Source organism: Plectropomus leopardus, chromosome 9, assembly GCF_026936395.1.
Source record: "Plectropomus leopardus strain MGB_pleo_1.0 chromosome 9, ASM2693639v1, whole genome shotgun sequence".
NCBI classification, from domain to species: domain Eukaryota; kingdom Metazoa; phylum Chordata; class Actinopteri; order Perciformes; family Serranidae; genus Plectropomus; species Plectropomus leopardus.
Genome location: NC_142184.1, coordinates 5,928,101 through 5,948,511, shown reverse-complemented (window position 1 = coordinate 5,948,511; position 20,411 = coordinate 5,928,101). Strand labels below are relative to the sequence as shown.

The following is a 20,411-nucleotide window of genomic DNA, read 5'->3' as shown; positions in this document are numbered from 1 at the left end:
TGTGTGTCTGAGCCAGGCAGTGCAGTGAGAAGGAGCCCCCCTGTGGATCTGCTGAGAGCTCACACACAGCCTGAGCGGAGCTGCAGCCCCACCTGAGTAAACTAACAGTGTGTCTGTTCCCCCTGCAGGACCCCAGTAAAGAGTGCTTCAGCCTGAAGTTTGATCTCAACGTGGACATAAACACAGAAATAGTACCTGCGATGAAAAAGAAAACTTTGAGGTAAAAGCGGCCACATAGATTTTTGTGATAAGAGTTTGATATGAAACATAATGAACTGATTGTTTTTTATTTTCTCTGTGTGCTACCAGAGAGGTTTTGGGTCCAGTGTTTGAGAGGAACGGCATCGAGCTGTCCCGGGTCGACTTGTTCCTGGATCAGTCCAACACGCCGCTGTCTCTCAACTTCGAGGCCTACCGTTTTGGAGGACACTACCTCAAAGTCAAAGGTAAAAACACACCCGACCCAAATTTTAGCACAGGATCAGCCCCACCTTGTGATGATACCCTAACCTCTGTCCGAGTCATTGGATTTGTGAACCTTTTTTCAAGTTTAAACAGTAAAATTGCGTCTGTCCTTATTTACTTAAAACTTTAAAATTCATTTACAATAATGTGAAAAAAATAGTTAATAATGTAATTTTATGAGGAATCAACTGTGTTCAGAATTATGGTAATTAAATATGTAACACTTAAAAATTCCCTTTAAATAGTGTGGAAAAACTTGATGGACCAATTTAGTTTTTACTGGTAATCCACAGCACAAGTTTTTAAGTTGCTAATTTGTTCCAACTTAGTTTTCCTCATTATCAAAAATAAGTGTTATGTACTTAATGATTACACTGAAATTTTGCACAGATGAAAGTATTGTGTTTGGACTCAAATGTGCAACATTCAGAGCATTAATGTAGCAGCAAACCACCATCTGCCGTGCAAACACATAGTAGAGTAATAGCGTCCTGAGCAGAGAATCGATATGAGATCTTTGAAGCGTCCAGTAACACTTTTTACGAAGGCCTGTTGCATATGAATTTTTTGATTTTATTTCTGTTTACGACAATATTTTAGTCAGAGGAATGAAAAACTTCGAACAGAAATTCTCACCAGGTTGATTTTGAATTTTGAATCATTGATGTTTTGTTTCGGTCACATCAGGCCGTTCAGTATTCCTCGTATATATCCTTTTCTTTGCAGAATATATTCTCACATTCTTACTTCTGTTTAACCAGTATGTCAGGTGCAGCACCAGCAAACACTTTTTTAAATGCAACACGTGTCAGAGCAGCTGCATCAGATCTTATTTAGCTGAACTGCGACTGGACTCATTTGCATCGTTACTCTTTTTAGAAACGGTGGCAACACAAACTTTTGCACCAATGAGGTTAGTTTGCAGCAGGTTAGTAAATATTCACCTGGCCGATTACTGGGGCCGTTATTTGGCATTTTGCTGAATATCTATAGAGGCATATTATTTTAATAATCGCCAATAAAATTAATTAATCATAAAGTGCAAAGAAAGTGTCAGCATGGGAGGAAATTTTACTTTGTGAAAGCTCAGAGGGTTATTTTTCTTTATTCTTTTTACTTAAGTTTCGGTTGCCTTTCTAAAAAAAGAAAGAGAAACTTGCTGCGCATTATGCTGTTTTGATTAAACATTTGCTAAAGGCATTTAAACAAAGTTTTGTGTTGGAGTTTGTTTTATTCCAAATACTTAATATTGACAAAGATTTTCATTTTTATTGTAAATACATATTTGTTCAAAATATTGGAAATCTGTCTCATTAACTACTAATAATCGATATCGTCCCTGAAAAAAAACATCGGTCGACTGCTGGTCTTAATATAACTTTTTTTTGTTGTCATTTTATGACATGAATCCATCATTGTTACTTAAGAGTTCAAATAGAAATAATCCATTAGTGGGAAGAAAAACAACCACTTGTCTTTGGTGCCTTTTGTTTTTGTGTGCTGTAAATATTTACCCACTTTCACAAACAGTTTATTTCAAAAGTGACTAACAACACTGCTGGTAAAAGACGGGCTGTGTCTGCGTTTTTTCACTTTTTTCTAACTCGGTCTCAATTATTAATCAGCTGTTGTGTTTTCTAAGGACTGCGGGCAAAAAATAACACCACAAACGTTTAAAATAAATTAGAAAAGCAACAATATCACGTGTTGCTGATTCACATTGTTCATCGAAAGTAGGCAGCCTTTCAGATGTGTACTTGGGTGTATTTTGGACGTCATTCTTATCCGTTCGCCTTAAAACAATGACTGAGCATGTGAGCTGGAGGCCGGTTTCCTCTCACGTGTTTCTGACCGGGAGAATAAAGGAGTTGACTGTAAATAAGTGATCAAAAATAAAAAGTAAGAAATAGTCACTGCTCAGCTCAATCTCTTTTTTCCAGAGGAATCATTAATATTCCCATGAATCTTAATAATAATGCCGCAGCAGCGTGATGACTCTGCCAGCTTCCCGTCCCCAGTGGAAACTGGGAATGAGTTTCCTTCTCAGCGATGGCTGCCGTTACACTTGCCTCAGTTTCCATATCAAAGGCTCATTTAAGCCTTCCATAAAACAGATCCTATGCCATGACTAATGGCTATTCTTTTGAAATGCTCACCCTCCAAACATCCAGTCTGGAGTTACGTGCAGTCTGAACCACAGAGATCGAGGGCAAACAATCCACAGCTGTTTAGTCACGTGTTTGGAGGGTGAAGTAGTTTTCATGAAGACGACTGAGAATCGAAATAGCTCCGTTCCATTTTGTTTATATGAACACATTCAATCTTTTTTCACAGAGCTTGAACAAATATTAAGGTGGCATTAATCAGTATTTTTATATTAACGATGGATCACATGACGACTTGTATGTGACAGGTGATGAAGCCACAGAGTTGTCACCTGACTCTGCAGTTTCCCTCAGCTGCATAAAGCCGTTCATCGTAGTTTTAGCTCTGTTTTTTAGCCTGCAACTTCATGGTTCACTCTCACAATTCATTGTTGAGTGTTGTTTCTGGAAAAAAAAATGACTATAAACTACGTGGCCAGCAGTAAACATCATACAAAGTAAGCAACTAACTGTCAAACACATCGGAGCATTAAGCAGCTGAATATTTCGCTCTGGATTGACGTTACCCATCGGTAGGCAGAGGTGGCCATATTAGTTAGCCTGGTGCTTATACAGTCTATGGTTAACTGTAATAATTTTGTTAATCTACTAATTTCTTGCAATTTGTGGAACATTTCTTACCAAGTTCTTCATTGCCTTTTTAGCATGTTTTTGAAAGAAATTGCATTAATTTACTCAAGATTCAGAGGTTAAAATAATCAAGCAGCACAAAGAAAGTGACGTCGCTCCAGGTTTCAATTGGATAAAAAAGAAAGTGGCGAATATTTCCTGAATATTTTGACCATTGCGGTCAATCATGCAGGTTATTAATAAATAATGATCTGAGGGCTGTGCAAGTTTTCAGCTTTATGGGATTTTCTTTCTCAAACTGCTTAATTATTTTAAAAATGATTAAAAATGCTTTTTTCCTGTAGCTCGGCTGGGTGATGAGCTGAAGGTGGAGCAGGGTGTGAAGGACTTGCGGTCGCTCAGTCTGCCCAACATGAAGCCCGCCGGAGTCCAGAGCCCCTACATCCTCACCCCGGGCAGCGAGAGGATGGAGCATGGATCTCTGGGACGCAAAGAAAGCGTGGATCTGCTGGTGAGTTGCATGTGGCCGAACAGGATTGTGGTGTCATGTTTATGTTTCATGTGACGCCGCAGCTAATAACTGTCTCTCAGACACATCAAACAAAATGACTACCCCCGCGTTAAACCACACACAAACACAGACACACCCTGTGACTCGTACCGTTTTGCCACACCCTTGACTTTTTTTTCCATAACTTCACCTCCTCTTCCTCTGGTCCCATGATGCCTCAGGCCAGTTTAGTATCTCATAGTAATCCCATCATGACCTCATCATATTGCGTTACCTTTATCTGCCCAGCAGAACCCTGGGAATGTATTTTTGGATTTCCGTTTGAGTCTACGGCCAGCTGTGTGTGTTTGTGTGCACACGTTTGTGTATGCCAAGTGAACACTCGAGTCTCATCTGACTACAAGTTCACTCAGGAACAGTCTGTGCCACTTCAGCACTTCCTGCAGCTCCAGGAAGTGGCTGTTTTGTTACTGATGAGAGACGCCGAGGGGCTGACAGAGGCCTGATCCACTGAGCTGCCAAATGCAGAGCAGACAGTCATCGGGTTCATGCTGTGGCACATAACGGCTCTGTGACATGGCCCCAGAAATGTCGCTCTTAAACATGATGAAGCTGCGTTTTGGCAGGCCAGTTTGGATTAATTTTAGCAATAATTGGCCATTTTTTGTCCTCTCCATACAGCTGCAACTAACAATTATTTTAACAAGCTGCCAGAGTCCAGTGTGACAAACTGACTGCTGTCTCTCAGCCCTGCTGCAGTGCGTGGCAAGCTTTTGGTTCTTGTAGCCCGTAAGCCCGTATTCAGTTTTCTGTGATAATGATAGCAGATTGACCACCCCAATTGTTTTAGTATTTTTTTTTTTTAATTAAGTTCTTAAACCTTCCTTAACTGAGCTTGATTTTTTTCAAGGGAGACAAGCAACTTAGCAAGAAATAGCCCCAAAATAAAGCAAGAAATTAGTAAAAAGTTACAAGAAAATTACTTGAAAATAATAATAATAATAATAATTTCTTGCAATTAATTGAAAAGGGAGGGGCTAATACTATTATTATTAATATTAAAATCACAGACGTCTTCTGCAATTATTACAAATTAGTGAAGAGCCCCACGTAATACTAGTCCTGTGTGAATAGGCTTTAACTGATTAATTACCTGAGATGTCAGGAGAGTTCTTCATAAAGCAGTGCAGGAGTACAAACTCACCAGCTTGGCTTGCTCTACAACAGCGACACAGTTCAACAGTTGAATATTTTATAAACAGTATTATAGATCAACAATTGAAATTGCTTCCTCTGCATGACGGTACTGTCACTGAAGAGGAGCCGAATACAGTGGTTGCTTAGCAACATCCGCTCCCAGTGGGAGCAATGATTTGTGTTCGGCACAATAATATTTACTTGAACAGTTGTATTGTCACCGGCGTGTGTTATTACCAGATGTTAAACAGTTGCTCAAACTTGAATCATGTTAATGATGTCATTCATGAGCCCTCTGTTAGCAGCATGAGTTAGTACATTTACACTTTGGGAGGACACGTTTTTGGCTACAGATACGATTATCAAAAAAATCAATGCAAAAAATTTGGATCTATCACATGTTGGATCCTGGGCCAGTTTCATTTGACTCATTATTTCAGTATTTGCATTCAGTTTTTGTTATTTACCATCTAAAACTTTCTTGTGTTTAAACACTAATTACAGCGTGATACTGAAAAATATAGTTTTAATCTGATAACAAACTAATATGTCCAGAATCACAGATATCAATACAGATATCAATATCTAAATATTTTTATTGTCAAAAGCTATTAAGCACTATTAAGTAAACATTTGACCCAGCAGAATGAAGGGCTGAGTTCCACTTTTTACAGCAGCTGACGCTCTGCTGCTCCATCTGTGACAACGGTATGCCCTGTGCTCCGAGGTGCAGCGTATAACCAAAAAGCATACGTGCTCCCAATTAACGGTCCAGCTCCAAAAATAGAAAATCTGTTTGTAGTTATTTTGATCATGGTGGCCCACCACAAATAAATAAATGTTTGGGAAACCCAGCAGTGGGATACACACATAATCACTACTAGAATGCGTTGCACAGCTGCCTGCAGAGACAATAAATAGGAAGCCTGGAAATGACGGATATTGTGGACACGTACCATAACATGCACACACGGCTGGACCGTCTACACACACAGAGGAAGTGTGACTTCATTCTCTGCTCAGGACGCCGTTACTCCATTATATCTATAGCAAATAATTTCCTGCCGTTATATGAATGTCCTCAATGCCGTATGCAGAACCTCCAAAATAAGATTTCGTATTGGTAGCATTCGATAATAACAAACAGTCCCACCCCTAACATGCAGGTGATTAGGTAAAAAGAAATGCATTATGTTTGTGAAATAATTTGCCGGTAATTCAAATATATTTAGAAGTGGCCTGTTAAAAATAGATTTTCCTCAGAAATCATGACATAATTTTGGATCTGTAATGATATCGTAGATCCTGACTCTAGTTTTATTTATTGTTGGATTGAAACCAAATTCTGTGGTTTGGCCTACTTCTAGACAGAACGAACCTCTTAACTTAAGGCATTAGTATTAATCTCCTTGTGATAAACTGCAGTAACTGTGCTGCAGTGTTGTCATTGCTGTGGACCTCTAACTGTGGATTCTCATTTTCGGTGTTCGCTCTGCTTTAGTGCTTGAAACAACTCATTTTTACGCCCTGAAGGCAAGTTTTGACCCACTTCTGGGTTAGGTTGATTGCATGTGTGTGTGTGTGTGTTTGCGCACTGTAAACAGACTGTGGTCTTGATGTCATTGTTGCTTTGGGCGGGGGAACAGGTAGAGGCTCGGTCGAAGCGTTTTACTGCCATCTGTGGCGGGAAGTCAGCGGTTAGTCATCTCGTGGAGACACAAACACAAACTGGAGTTGCTGAGGAAAGCAGAGTTTTAGTCACGCAGAATCTGACCTCCTGTTGAATTGTTGCATCTTGTTTTGTTTGGTCATCAAACTACAGAGAGTGTAATTCCTCCGCGATTAGTTTTGACAAAGAATGTGAGTGTATCCACGCTGCAGGTAACGACTTGTCAGTTTTATGTGGAGAAAGTGATGTCAGTGATGAGCGCGGTCCTCAGGGGGGCAGTGATGTGCTGCTTCTGATGAAAGCTGCTGTTTGTTGGATATCTGACAAAATCCACAGAGCTCCTGACTGCTGGTGCTGTCTGTACTGCAGCACTCTGCAGTTTAGCTGTATGACGTTATAAAGGACAGTTATGTAGGGCTAAAGCTATCAGCTGATTCATTAATTACTTGACAGAACATGGATTTGCAATTGATCATTTTTTAAAGGCCTCCTCTCAAAAATACGCTTTGCTTATAGTTACTTCATGTGGATGTTTGAGCTTCACTGTGCAAAATGATGTACAGAGTGTGACTGAATATTTTTATACGATAGAGACAATTTAACACAGTTCCAGGGTGTGGGGATGGTGGAAGACTGTTTTCATATTCAACCCTTTGAAGCCTTGGCGCACTGACGTTATTTCTTTCAAAAATATGGGGAAAAAGGCATTGAGCAACTCAAAAAGTTATAACCCATTTCACATTTTTTCAATGCAGCTTTTCACATGAAATTTGGATCAGACCGTGGTATTTGCTCGTTAAATCTACACAGATAAAAACTGTAGGATTTCAAAATATGGAAATTATATGCAATGAAGTGTAAGACACAGGACATGCTTAATGAAAATGATTTAGTACTTGGAGAAGCCTCAAAGACGCTTCCTGTATGAGGAAACTTATCTTTAAATCTTGAAGATTTTGGAAGAGCACACTCATGAATCTTGAGAAAGAAATTTCACTTCCAAAACTTGATCAATTATTGTCCTCAGTTTCCAAACGCGCACTGAATTTAGTTAAAGTGATGTCTCACAGTGGTAAACATGGTCCTTTCCCAACTGTTTTGGGAACATGTTGCAGGCATCAGACTCTGAATGAGTGTATATTTACAACAAAAACATTTTTTAAAAAAGTTTATCAGTTTGAAGATTAATATCTTTTTGGGGTCTTTATTCAGTTGAAAAGTATTTGCAAATCATTGCATTCTGATTTTATTTACATGTTACACACATCTTTTTTGCAGTCGGGGTTGTATTAGGCCCTCATTTTTCTTCTCTTTGTGAAAGTATTTGAGAACAACTCATAAATTATTGCAGTCTTGGACCCAAATAAGAGTCTCCTGCCACAGAAGCAAAGCTCCCTCAAGTCTTGTTGGATACTTTTGTCTTTAACAGACTCAACAGCAGAAAGCCTGTGATCCGTGTTGGGTGCCAGCCCATATTTTATGAAAGCTATTTGGAGGACAAAAGCTCCACTTGGACATGCGGGCACTCAGTGCTGTCTCTCAGTTTCTATGGCAGCAGCTTCGGCACTCGCCATTAAAACGTATGCATGCCTGCTTTTTATGGAATCGAGGACTTCGCTCAGAGAAGTTTAGATATTTGCCTAGTGACCGGATTCACGGCCTGGCACGGCAGCGGCTTGTGCCAGGCGTCAGAGGAAATACAGCCAAGCTCTGTCCTTCTCTGTGCAGAGTTCCTCTTTTGTTTAAATGGAGGTATTTCATGTTTATTATTGCGTGCATGTTACATTTTATAGGCTCTGGCAGCATTGTGATAGGCTGCAGAGAGCTTTGATGATCCCGAGTGATTATTTTACGACGGGGAGCCTCGGCCAAGCTCTCTGATTGGTCGAAGGTGCATTCCAACCTCGCTGATAGTTCCCACAAAGCACCGCTGCCCCTTGTAATATCAGCGGTGTATCAACTGATCTGAAACAAGTTCAACTTTTAACCTGCACGGCTCAGTGTGCGACCAGAAAAACACATTTATAGCATCAAAGAAAATTTCAACATGCTGTATTTTACATTAAAGGGAGACACCGCATAGCAAATAGGGTAAAATTTAACCAATATTTAAACTCATTTTTAACTGATACCACCAAAAACGACCCCAGTTGATTGCTTATAGTAAGAAAATTATTTTTACATTTTTTTAAGTTGTATCTTTAAATATGAAATTGATGTATTGTCTAATTAAATATGCACTAATTTGCACTAATTACAGACATTTCTTTTTATCAGAAAATCCTGTCAGCAGCCATAAACACATTAATTCTCACCATTTTTTAACAAACAAGTCTGTAATAAAAAACCTGGAATAACACTGGAAAGTTTGGTGTACATAACTGCTTCTGAGGCGGAGAAAATATGAACTTCAAAGATTTTTATTTTAAATTTCTTGTTTATTTTTTTTTTTTAAATTTGATTTATTTTTTTTTTACAAACTATAAGAAATTTTTAATGAATAGATATCACCATGAAGCACCCCCAGTTGATCACAATAATTTTTTGTGATGCAAGTATTCTAAAATTATGTTATATAATATGCATGCATATTTATGGCATTTTCTTTTCTCTATGTTACATGTTATGAAAAAAAAAACAAACCCAAAATCTCAAAAACATCCATCTTTTGACCAAATAAAGTAAACTAAAACTAAAATAGGAAATTTGGGATCCCCCTCTTGAATATACTGCAGAAGCTGTGACTCATTTAACCTGTTATGTGCTGTATGTCTAAGTCATTCCTCCTCGGGGTCTCAGCTCAGGATGTTTTCGGTCGATATGCAGAGAAATATGACGTCAGTTTGGGGCAAAAATAAAAGTTTATACTCAGGGGAATATGAAACATCTGCAGTGCTGTTACAGTATCAGCAGCTTTTGGAAACTCACACGGTTCAGGCGTCTCTTTCCTTTTATTGAGAACTGAAACTTTAAGTTTTATAGCCTTCATAAAGATAACTCACCTGTCTGCGACCTCGTGACTTTCCCTAAGCACGTACAGTACATTGATCCTCGCTCTCTGGCAGCTTTTATATAACACACGAGTTGACCATCAGTTGCCATGGCACCCTGGATACAACACTGAGGTGGCGAGCCAAATCTGCCGCTCTGAATCCACTTAAACGCATAAAACTAATGCAACAGGGGAAAGTGTTTTAACTCGCGGTATCTGATCCAGAGATCGAGCGGGATCACGTTACAGTTTGCAGTTGGATGGTTTTGGCATTCCCAGGGAGTTAATGTCAGGTAATGGATGCACCATATGTGTGTCAGTGCTCAGGCGTCCCATAATGCACTCCTCCATCACAGCAGGGAAATCCTTATAAACTAAATTCCAGACCGAAAAACTTGTGTGGTACCAACTGAAATGTGTCCTTAACTCTGTGTCCTTAAGTTTCTAGAACTTTTCTGCACCATAAACCTTCTTTTTTAACTTTTATTTTGATCAGATAGTCCCTAAATATCTGTCTTTAGATCAAGACTTTACCTTTTTGTTTAGGATATTTTATTTTGGGCAGATTTATTGTATTGCATTCAACATTTGAGAAATTAAGCTTAAAACTTAAGGATTTAGGGGAATATATTGTTAGAACTGAAATATAATATCAATAGTGTTTTCATTAGTGTATAATCACCCGAAACAAATAAATGTTGTGTTTTCATTACATTAGAATAGACCCTTAATATCTACATATAAGCAGATCCTCTTCTGTGGAGTCCGCCATGTTCCTCTACAGGAACCCAGAATGAACAAACCAAAACTCTCAAATGGGAGGACTTGCTGTTGTTCTTTGTCTTACATGAAAGTGAACTGATTATTTTTTAATCATTATTTGAACAAAACAAGATATTTTAAGACTTCATCTTTTGTTTTTAGGAACTCGTGATCATGAAATGTTTATTTTCCAACTATTTTTGACAATCAAACAATGAACTGATCAGTGATCTGCAGATGAACTGATGTTAAAGATAATAATTAGTTGCGTTCCTGTTATAGTTCACACATCTGAGTAGAAGCAGAGACTCCCGGCTTTGCCTCGGGGTCGGAAGAATTTGTTATGTAATAAAGAGAGGAGGCAGATAACGTTGTTTCATAATCGGACAAAGACTCTGCGAACTGCTGTCACTTGAAAAAGCTCCTAAACCCCTTCAGGGCTAAAGACACTGAAATGACGTATTAAACCCACATTTCAGACAGTGAGAGGAGTGGCAACTGTCTCGTCTTCTCACTGTCAGTGTACTGAACCCAAAACACAGCGTTTTCTTTACGTCTGCTCTGAGTGATACTGTATTCGTGTCGCTGCTCATACAATGCACTCAGTGTGCTTTGTTTGGGGAGGCGGAAGACGTCTGGCAGAAACAATTGTCATTATTTATTTCCTCTTTTTCAAACTGGGTCATACAGAATGTTTTTCTCCCAGCGAATCTGCATTGCACAACGAGTGGATGGTAATGTGTGGAGATGGTTCCTCGTCACATCTGACAGCCTCCTCTCTCTCTATCTGGTGGCTCACAATGGGGACGATTGTCGATTAACACAGAGACACTTTGAATGACAATAGTTGAATCAGCGGCGATCACGCGGCTTTCATTGAGCTTAAACATGAGCCGTTCCATACAACAGTCACTATAGTTTGTTAATAGAGTGAGAAGTGTCAGTGATTGAGTTGTTAAGGTCGAATATTAGACTTAAAGTTTGCTTTAATCCCTCACTTCAGTCCTAGTTTGCAAAGTCAGAAAACTAATTTGATTATCTGAACATTGCAAAATAAATAAGATATATGTGAATTGTATCTTAATACCACAGGGGTTTTCAACGTTTTTCAGGCCAAGGACACCTCAGCTAAAAGAAAGCTACATTAATTATATGAAACTAAGTTATATATGAACGAGCCCTTTAATTTTGCATGCAATACTTTATATTTACAATAATTTTATGATAATTGATTTGTCACTTTTAGTCATTTTTTAAAGAAAGAAAAAGCTAAGTATTCTTTGATATCACCCTCTGCACTCTAAAAATCTGCTGCATCTTACTTTTATGCCATTACAGACAAAATATATAAAGTTTTTGGACTTTTTGATAAAATTAGATTTTAAAAGGCATGCTTTGGAAACTCTGATTTATATTTTTAACTTTCTATTTTTAACTTAACTCTTATATTCAATCAATAAAAATAATAAAATAATAATAAATTAAATAGATAAATAAATAAAATAAATAAATTAAAAAAATAATCAATAATAATGCAATAATTAGTTGCAGCCCTAAAGTATATTCTTAAAAAACAAATAAGCCTTGTGCACAGCTGTGCCCCTCTCCAGGGTGCCAGCCAGTGCAGGGTAACAATGAATCAAAGAATTTAAATTTCCAGTGCCGTCTAGGATGCTCAGATGCCACTTATTTATTTAAAGTTCACATATAAATACAAATAAATTAAATTAAATGTTAACTATTAATAAATAAGATTGAAATTGAGCACTCTGGTGTGCGCTGGACATGTAATTTCTTTGATAAGTTACATCTCTGTATTTTTTTAATCACTGTTGGAGAATTTTTGAACATTTTGTATGTAACAAAATTGACTAATTATTGAAAGTAAATTAACTCCTGCTTGTGTTTCTGTTAAGCTCCATCGATACTTCTCTAACTTCTCTAATTGCTGAATCCATCTTGTCCAGCCTGTGTGTTGAAGAGTTAAAATGACTCACGTGTTTCTCAGCATTCACACCAATTAAACTAAATATTTGAGGTGCTGGGAGACAATAACTCATTCCCGTATAGTGTGGGAGGAGCTACATGCTGAGAAGGCTGAGGAGGTGTGTGTGTGCTGGAAAGGTGTTTGCATGTGTGTGTGTGTGTGTGGGAAGACAAAGAACTTCCCCCTGATGCCTGAAGGTGGAGATTACGGCTGAACACACACCTTTTCTGATTGTTGTTTGTGTGACCGTTGGCCTGCAGTCCGCAGTACCTGCAGGATCAGGTAGCTGCCGCGCTCCTCTCTGCTCTGCACTCCTGTCTCTCTGGATGGTCATTTACTGGAAATGGATTCTTCCTGACTTTGGGAATTACCTCTTTACACTTTTTCTTTCATTTACTGACCTCCGACATTTTTTTTTATCTGCGGTTTGGGGAATTTTTTTGTTTTGTTCTGTGGAAAAATGGTCCGTTTTGGTCGTCTGTCATCCTGGCGCAGCTGGGACCTGCTGCACGTGGACTCAGAGATTCCTGAGTCGCCTGCTCCTGATGCGAAACCAACGCCGACTGACTGTCAGGTGAGACGTTTCCTGACACATCTGTGCAGTGCGGAGACTGATGGTGTAGGTTAATGACGTCACATTTCTTGCCGCTTTGGTTGGCAATGAAAATAACATGTATATGTATGCAATATTTTCAACAGTCAGTTAATTTTCTGCAACTATTTTGACATTTTTTAATTGTTTCGAATTAAAAAAGTATATATATATATATATAATTTAATTGTTTTTATTTAGTTTGTATTAGATTTATATTTTAATTTAATTTAATTATTTTATTAGATTTTCTTTACGAAGCATAAAAAAACCAAAGTAATGCGTATGTGTCACAATGGCAATAAAACACTCTTACAATTATTTGATTATTTAATTTCTTAAATAAGGAACTCTTCCTAATAAAACATGATAGTAAACTGAATATATTTGGGTTTTGGACTGTTGGTCTTACAAAAAAAGACATTTAAAGATGTCTCCTTGAGCTGTGGGAAATTAAAACAGGCCTTTTTCACTATTTGATCTTTTATCTGAGGTTTTACAGACCAAACAATTAAGCAATTAATCCTAAATGAAAAAGATCATTATTTGCAACTCCATTATGTTTAAGTTTGACTTGTATTCATCTCAATTTAATGCCGTACACAAAAGATTTGGACCATTATTCTTTGTTTTGTTTCTCATTAATCTCATCTGCTGAAAGTTAAACTGTGTTTGTGTATGTGGGCGATTTGTGGGTGAAGTGTCATGGTGGCGAGAATGATGGCGGTCCAGTAAAAGAAGCCTTGTTTTGACAACTCATCTCTCCCCTCGGGCTGAAAGCCTCTGTTTGTGTCGCAGTTGTGCGGCGGTCATCAGGTCTTCATCACTGGAATGGCCTTGAGACGTGCAGTGTGTATGTAGGGGGGGGGGTCATTTTAGTTTCTGTTTCCTGGTTGTGAACGTGTGTGTGTGCGCGCCTTGTGTCGGTCTGTCCAGGCTCTCAGGAAGGTCAGTGTCACGCTGTTTTCCCATCGTTAATCAACCCACCTGATCAAGAGGAGGCGTTATCAGTTGACTAACATACAGGCGGTAGCAGGGCGCAGTGAGAGCAGAGGAGGGGGGGTCTATTTTAATACAATCCCTCCCCATTTAAAGATTTTCTCCTTTCCAGGCCAAGGTTAACGCCACAAACCACGGTGATAAGATAAGAGTGTGAGGGGACACAAGGCTTGATATCGTTAACCTGACGGGCCCACTGCACAAGTCACGGCCCCCAGAGCGAGTAGCTTAGTGACAAAGAGCTCTGGATCCGGCTGCCCTCTGTCCTGACTGGCAGGTTTACACAGGAGGCGCACGGGAAACCTTGTAAACATAATTAGTTAGGCAGACACGACTAAGAGCGGCTCAGTGTTTACTATGAGGGTGTATTTGCTTCAGTTTGACGTGAATCTTTTCCGTTATATTGCGTGTACAAATATAATTAACTCTGAATGAAATGCTAGAAAGTTTTAGGGCTGCAACTAATGCCTGATATGCACGAGCAAAATTTGAAAAGACAAAAATCTGACGCCCTCTCACATCTAAAGACCGTGAGTTTTTAGTCACAGACTGTAAACATCCTGCTCCTACTGGAAAATGTTACGCCAAACTCCCTTTAAGAAACATAATATTTTAACAATTATTTACGTGTCCTCATAAACACATAACTCTAGAAACACAAAATAAAAGACGTTACATGGCAACAGTGGTCTTTTCAGTTCGGCATCAATATAATCGTTAAAGATAAACTGTATTTGGGTACAAGCTTCACTTTTTGGATTTTGTCATCTGAACTTGCTGCCAGCCTCTTTTGGTTAGTGGTGCTACTTTAGTGGGAGAACTCTGTTTCAAAATTTAGGATTCCTCACTAAAATGTGTGCTGGTTGGTGGATCAGATACACATCAAATTAAACACAAACTCATATACACTCCTCCTTTTCCTAAACTACAACTAGATTCCCTTTGAGATCATTTCCCTCCGTGCTCCTGGTGCATTATATTGCACCAAATTTCCTTTAAGGAATATAACATTTTTATAATTCCTTATGTGTCTAAAAAACACAAAACTCTAGAAACACAAGATTGAAGATGACACATGTTGACAATATTGTTGTCAATTCGGCATCAATATAATCCTTAAAGATGATCTGTATTTGCCTACAAACTTTTAGGATTTTGTCGCCTGTAAATATTAAGATTTGTCACAAAAATAAGTGCCGGTTGGTAAGTCAGATACACGCAGAATTAAACACAGATTTTTTTGTCCACTTCTCAAGTTTCTCCTCCTTTTCCACAGTCACAGAGATCTGAGTTATGGTTTGATGTAAGGCTGGCATAACAATCTTTTTTTAGTTTTATTTTTTTGATGAATTGTTTAGTCTACGAAATGTCAAATAAATTGAGCAAAAGTCTCGGCTGAGAACACAACAAAAGGTCTTCCAATCTTTTGTTTGGTATGACCAACGCTCGAAATCCCAAAGATAATCACAAAGACATTATTTATAAATCTGCACATTTAAAAAGCTGGAATAAGAAACGCTTAATGGATGATCAAAATAGCTGCAGGTGAACTTTCTGTCAACCAATTAAATAATTTAATTTCTACAAAGTTTACAGAGTTTTTAGTTTTCAGTAGAGGCAGACGGCCGCCCACCACAGAGTCTGGGTTTGCTGGAGGTTTCTGCATCATCAAAGGGAGTTTTTCCTCGCCACTCTCGCGTAATGTGCTCCTGGTGGGATTTGTTTGAAATGTTTGGTCTCTGTAAGTTAAACGGTCTAGACCTGCTCTATAGGAAAAGTGTCTTGTGATAACGTTTGTTATGATTTGGCGCCGTGCAAATAAAAATGGACTGGACTCAAGTTGACTTTTTCTGCTCCTGGAGGAGGTGGTGTGCCTGTGCTTATCTCCTGGGGATAAGCAGCTTATTAAATGTGCTGCAACATGCGAGTAAACAAAGGGAATTTCCTGTTTGGTCATTATCGGGGCATTTCTTGTTCCTTGTTTTGACCAGCCAGCCTGGCATTGTTCAAGGGTCTCCAGGCAAAACAGCGATCTGAGATAGTGCAAAGAATAGTGGACCGACTTCAAATATGAATAAAGAACAAAGCGTCCCGTTAGTTTACAGTCATCCTGTAATTTCTTGGATTTTATTCTGGAAATTACATGGACTGACAGCAAATGTTGCATGAGTAGTGCGTGGTTTGGAGTTGAGGACCAGGGTGCTCCCTCCAAGCTGTCACCCTGTCTCCGCCTCCAAATATTCAGATCAGCCACTTTTTTTCTGGCCCCGGCCCTGCCTCCTCTTTCCTGCCTGACACAATGAGGCAGGATCCTCCTGGTTGCTATGACTTCACTCCAGTGTCTGTATGAAATGCAACCACTGACTGTTTGGACACCAGGACAGGACAGAGACACGTCCCGCTTCAAAGAGACGCTGCTGTCGGGCTCTGCAGGACTCAGCAGCCGGACACCCAGAACCCGGATTCTGTCAGCTGGAACGGGGCGCTTTTAAAAAATGAGGTTCAACACAAGTCTCTGGAAGGGGGACTAATAACGTGGAGGTGTTACAGTGGTCTCTCTCGGGCTGATTCGGCGTCATAAGTCGGGACAGTGTGGACGGGTGTGTTTTTCAGCAGAGACAGAGGAGGCTAGAAGTTGAGAGAGAGCAGCAGCTGGTTCCAGAATGGGCTGTGATCCATGAATCCAATTGAAGGATTAGGATGGTTTTTGTTTCTTTTGACATGCCTCTGGCTTCAATGGTGAGCACTGTTAATGTGGTGGGAAACTGCTGGTAGCTTCTACCCCTCTGTCCTTTTTAATTACTGCTTCCCGTCATTTGTCTCTGACAATCTGGTTTCTTGCTAAAGTGATTTCCGAGACATTTTCTTTATCTGTGACTGCAGTCTGTTTGCTGAAAAACCTTCCTGGAAAAGCCACAGTATCTGTTTTTTCTGTCTTTATTTCACCTGTTTTGAATCTGGAGAGGTGAAAGCCAGCTCTTTGCTTAACACAGACATAAAGGGATAGTTCAGTTTTTTTTGAGTGGAGTTGTTTGGACTGTTTATCCATAGACGTATATTACAAACAGCAGAAGCCGCTCGGCCTGCCCCCAGTTTGAAGAAGCAGCCTGAAGTTCGACACAGAAGCTAAGCGATCTGCTGCTGCCCCCCCTTAAAAAAAAAATAGTGTTTAACCCATTAAAACCTGGTTTCAGCATCTATTTTCTTGTGCTGTGTTCAGATGCCCCTCACAAGCTTTTTAACCCTTTGAAACCTGAGCAAATTGGTTAAAACGTGGGGGAAAAAGGCAAAGACCAATATGGCAAAAAAATGTCCCACTAATTGCAAAAAAATGAGTAAAAGGTGACAAAGAAAATGACCTAAAAAATGGGAAACGTCCAGAAAAACATATTTATAATCATTATAACTATGCATTTAAGGTTATATTATGGGAAAAATATCCATATAATTTATTAATTTTCTGCGCTTTTTTTCAGGTACATTTTACTAATTTCTTGCTGTTTTTTGAGCCATGTCGTCGTGTTGCACGCTGCCCTCTCGTCATGTTTTTGAAAGAAATCAGATCAGTGTTGTTGTTTTTTTTTACTGCTATACCTTAACGTCAGACAGTGGTTTCCAGTGAGAAGATGAAACCTTTATATCGCTCTCTTCAAAGCCAGACTCCACTGAGAAAGACAGTAATTTTACATTGCTGAACAAAGGAAATGCTGGTCTGCTGCTGCCTCGAACAGTTACTTAGATTGTGTAATTGTGTCTCCTTGGTGTCTGAAAGGGTCAGTTTGGATTCACCAAAGTCACACAATAACACAAACTGAGTAACTGATGGAGGCAGCAGTAGACCAGCAGCTTCTGTGTACAGTGAGCCAAAAGGTTTTTATCAATGGTGTCTAACAATCAGAATCAGACAAGGATTTACTGACAAGCAGGTTTTCACTTACAAGATATTTTCTTTGGTGTTTGGTGAAAACATTAAACATATAAATAACACAAACACAACACAAAGAGGCATAAAAATAGTAATAATAATAAAAAAAGGCAAAGTACTGCAACACTCAAGGACTTAAATATAGAATAGAAAAATTCACATTAAAAATCTGGTAGAGACACTTTAAAAAGTACGATAACATGATAAATATGCATAATGCAGCTGTGTCAGAATACAAAAGCTGTACCGTTTTGTGCAGAGCTGTGCAAAACTGTTTGGGGGAATGTGCAAAAGTTCACAGTAGAGCAAATATACAACGTACAAGATGCACATAGATGGGAAACTAAAGGCACTAATGGCTTTCCTGTCAGAACGGGCTATTTGACATGTTAAACAATGAAAATACTCAATAATGCATGCACTTAATGTTTTATTGTTTTTTTCAACATTCTTTTAGATAGCTAAATAATTTGACTCTAGCAGGCTTCTCCAAACTGGTGATGTGCCGAATGTCATCTACTGCATGCAAAACGCTGACAATTTCTCGGACCCTAATGCAACACTACTTCAAAAAATCCGAACTATCCCTTTAATTAACATGGTTTCAGTTTGCTGGTGGTGTGCTGTCAGTGCCACGGGGTTCAGGCTTTCCCTGTTTGTCCTCGGAGACTGAGCACTTCCTGACACCTGTGTCCTTGACCAGTCGGCCCAGATTTTCCCCCCTTGAAAAAAAAATCCCCTCAATGGCTCCAAGCTCGTTTCCCTTTCGCTATGGCGACTTTAAATGTGTCCCCTTTCACTTAAGTTTTTGTTTTAAAGCCAACATGTCTGTTTGCAGTTGGGTCACTCTCCTCTTTGGTAATCATTAAAGAAAAAAACATAAAAGGACTAAAAGCTGTTTGAAAACCTGCAGGACCCCCCATTCAGATTTACTATCTCGTTATGCAACTCTGTGTAAGCCACTTGTGTGCCTTTACTCCACTTAAGTGGTTACACAAGGGTCTGCACATGTTCTTCCTAAAATGGGAACCTGTGTAATGCAGAACAATTTGACCAGAGGTATTCATAATATTTACATTTCAGGTTGTTGCATAAACATGTCACAAACCGATATACTTTGTCAGTATCTTAAGTGTAATGGAAGTTGTTTACTTCTAGTAGCAAAACCTCAGAAGTTTTATATCCAGTCTGCTTGTTGGTGCAGTTTTTCTTAGTTTATTCAAAGCTTGAATTTGACAGTTTTTGTTTGGTTTTCTTGCTAAACGCTCTATAAACAGTCTTCTTTCCATCCAGCCACCAGAATTCGGACAATGGAAGAGAGGGGTTGATAAAAATGTGGATGTGCCCCTCTTTCAGTTATTACGTCATGCTTACGTTTATGTACACTCAAATGCAAGGGAATGCATCTGCCCAGGCTCTCTCCGCCCCTAAAACTATATATAAACTACAGTAAATAAAAGACAACAATAATGAGGAATCTCACAGCACTTTAAAACATGCAAAGTGCTCGCTGTTCAACAGTTAAAACATTTAAAGTGCTTGTAGTGTGTCACATTAAAACTACAAGCAAGAACATTGAAGATTTTTTCTTTTTGCTAGAGACTCTACGTAGATATACAGAGTCTAAGTGAGCTGAGTGAGCAGCTCTGATTGGTAGAAGTTTGCAGGGCTGCAAACTTCTTTGCATGTTTTGTTGTTTAGACAATAATTTAATCTGTTTTTTTTTTTTATTACAATCAGTATTCAAGGCTAATTTCTGCCTGAACTGCCAGTGGTGAAGATGCATTGTTGGTAATTTAGCTGTAGAACGGGTTGAGTAAAACAGATCTGTGTCTGCTGCATTGCTTTTTATACTTTTTCTTTCAAACTGACCATCACGAGTGCAGTGCTAAAGCAGTGGAGTACTTTTTGAAGTGTGGATTGTGCATTTGCAATACTGCAGTGTACACAGCATTTCAAAATGTTTCATTACATTAGCATTCATTTGGAAAGCCCCATAACGAATTTAAAGAGATAGGCATTTTCAGGAATTTACATGTTCGAGTACTTGCTTTAAATAATTCCAAAGTAGTCGTGTACTGGCAAAAAAAGAGCTCCTCCCCTCTGAGCCAGTTCAGCGTCTTCGCACGAGTTAACACAGCACCGGCGACTAACAGCGACAGAGCGGTTAAACAGTTTCAAAAAACTCAAACCAACACCGAAACGGTTCGTCATTCAGCCTGTTATGAACTGCTTGGTAACATCAGCCGTGTGATGCTGACAGTTAGCCCTGTCACTGTTTGCATATCATCAACTTTTCCCCAGCAGGAATCTCTCACTACTGCAGCAGTTGTCTTTTCTTCACCTGTGGACAACTTTCTCCTAAGTCTTACACATATTTGAAGATGTGCATGATCCTCCATATTAAATAGTAAAAAAAGTAGAAATTCATGTTCACATGTGGGAGGTTTGGTGGTGATTACTCAATACGTTGAGCAAATACTGACGTGAATGAATCCAGTACTCAAGTTTGTTTGCCAGCAACACAGCAGCTTTGGGCAAAAGTGTTTTGCATGCATTGAGAGAGAGAGAGAGAGT

General features: G+C 39.1%; 1 protein-coding gene across 5 annotated transcripts in view; it reads left to right on the top strand.

The window, feature by feature from the left end:
- Positions 1 to 20,411, top strand: part of plekhg5b (pleckstrin homology domain containing, family G (with RhoGef domain) member 5b) — a 96,686-nt gene that overhangs the window by 63,108 nt on the left and 13,167 nt on the right. For all 5 annotated transcript variants that reach the window (XM_042491260.2, XM_042491259.2, XM_042491262.2 and 2 more), the window contains 3 exons: positions 129 to 220; positions 310 to 446; positions 3,545 to 3,711. In XM_042491260.2, the coding sequence (XP_042347194.2) occupies positions 129 to 220; positions 310 to 446; positions 3,545 to 3,711 (396 nt within the window). The remainder of the gene's footprint in view (positions 1 to 128; positions 221 to 309; positions 447 to 3,544; positions 3,712 to 20,411) is intronic.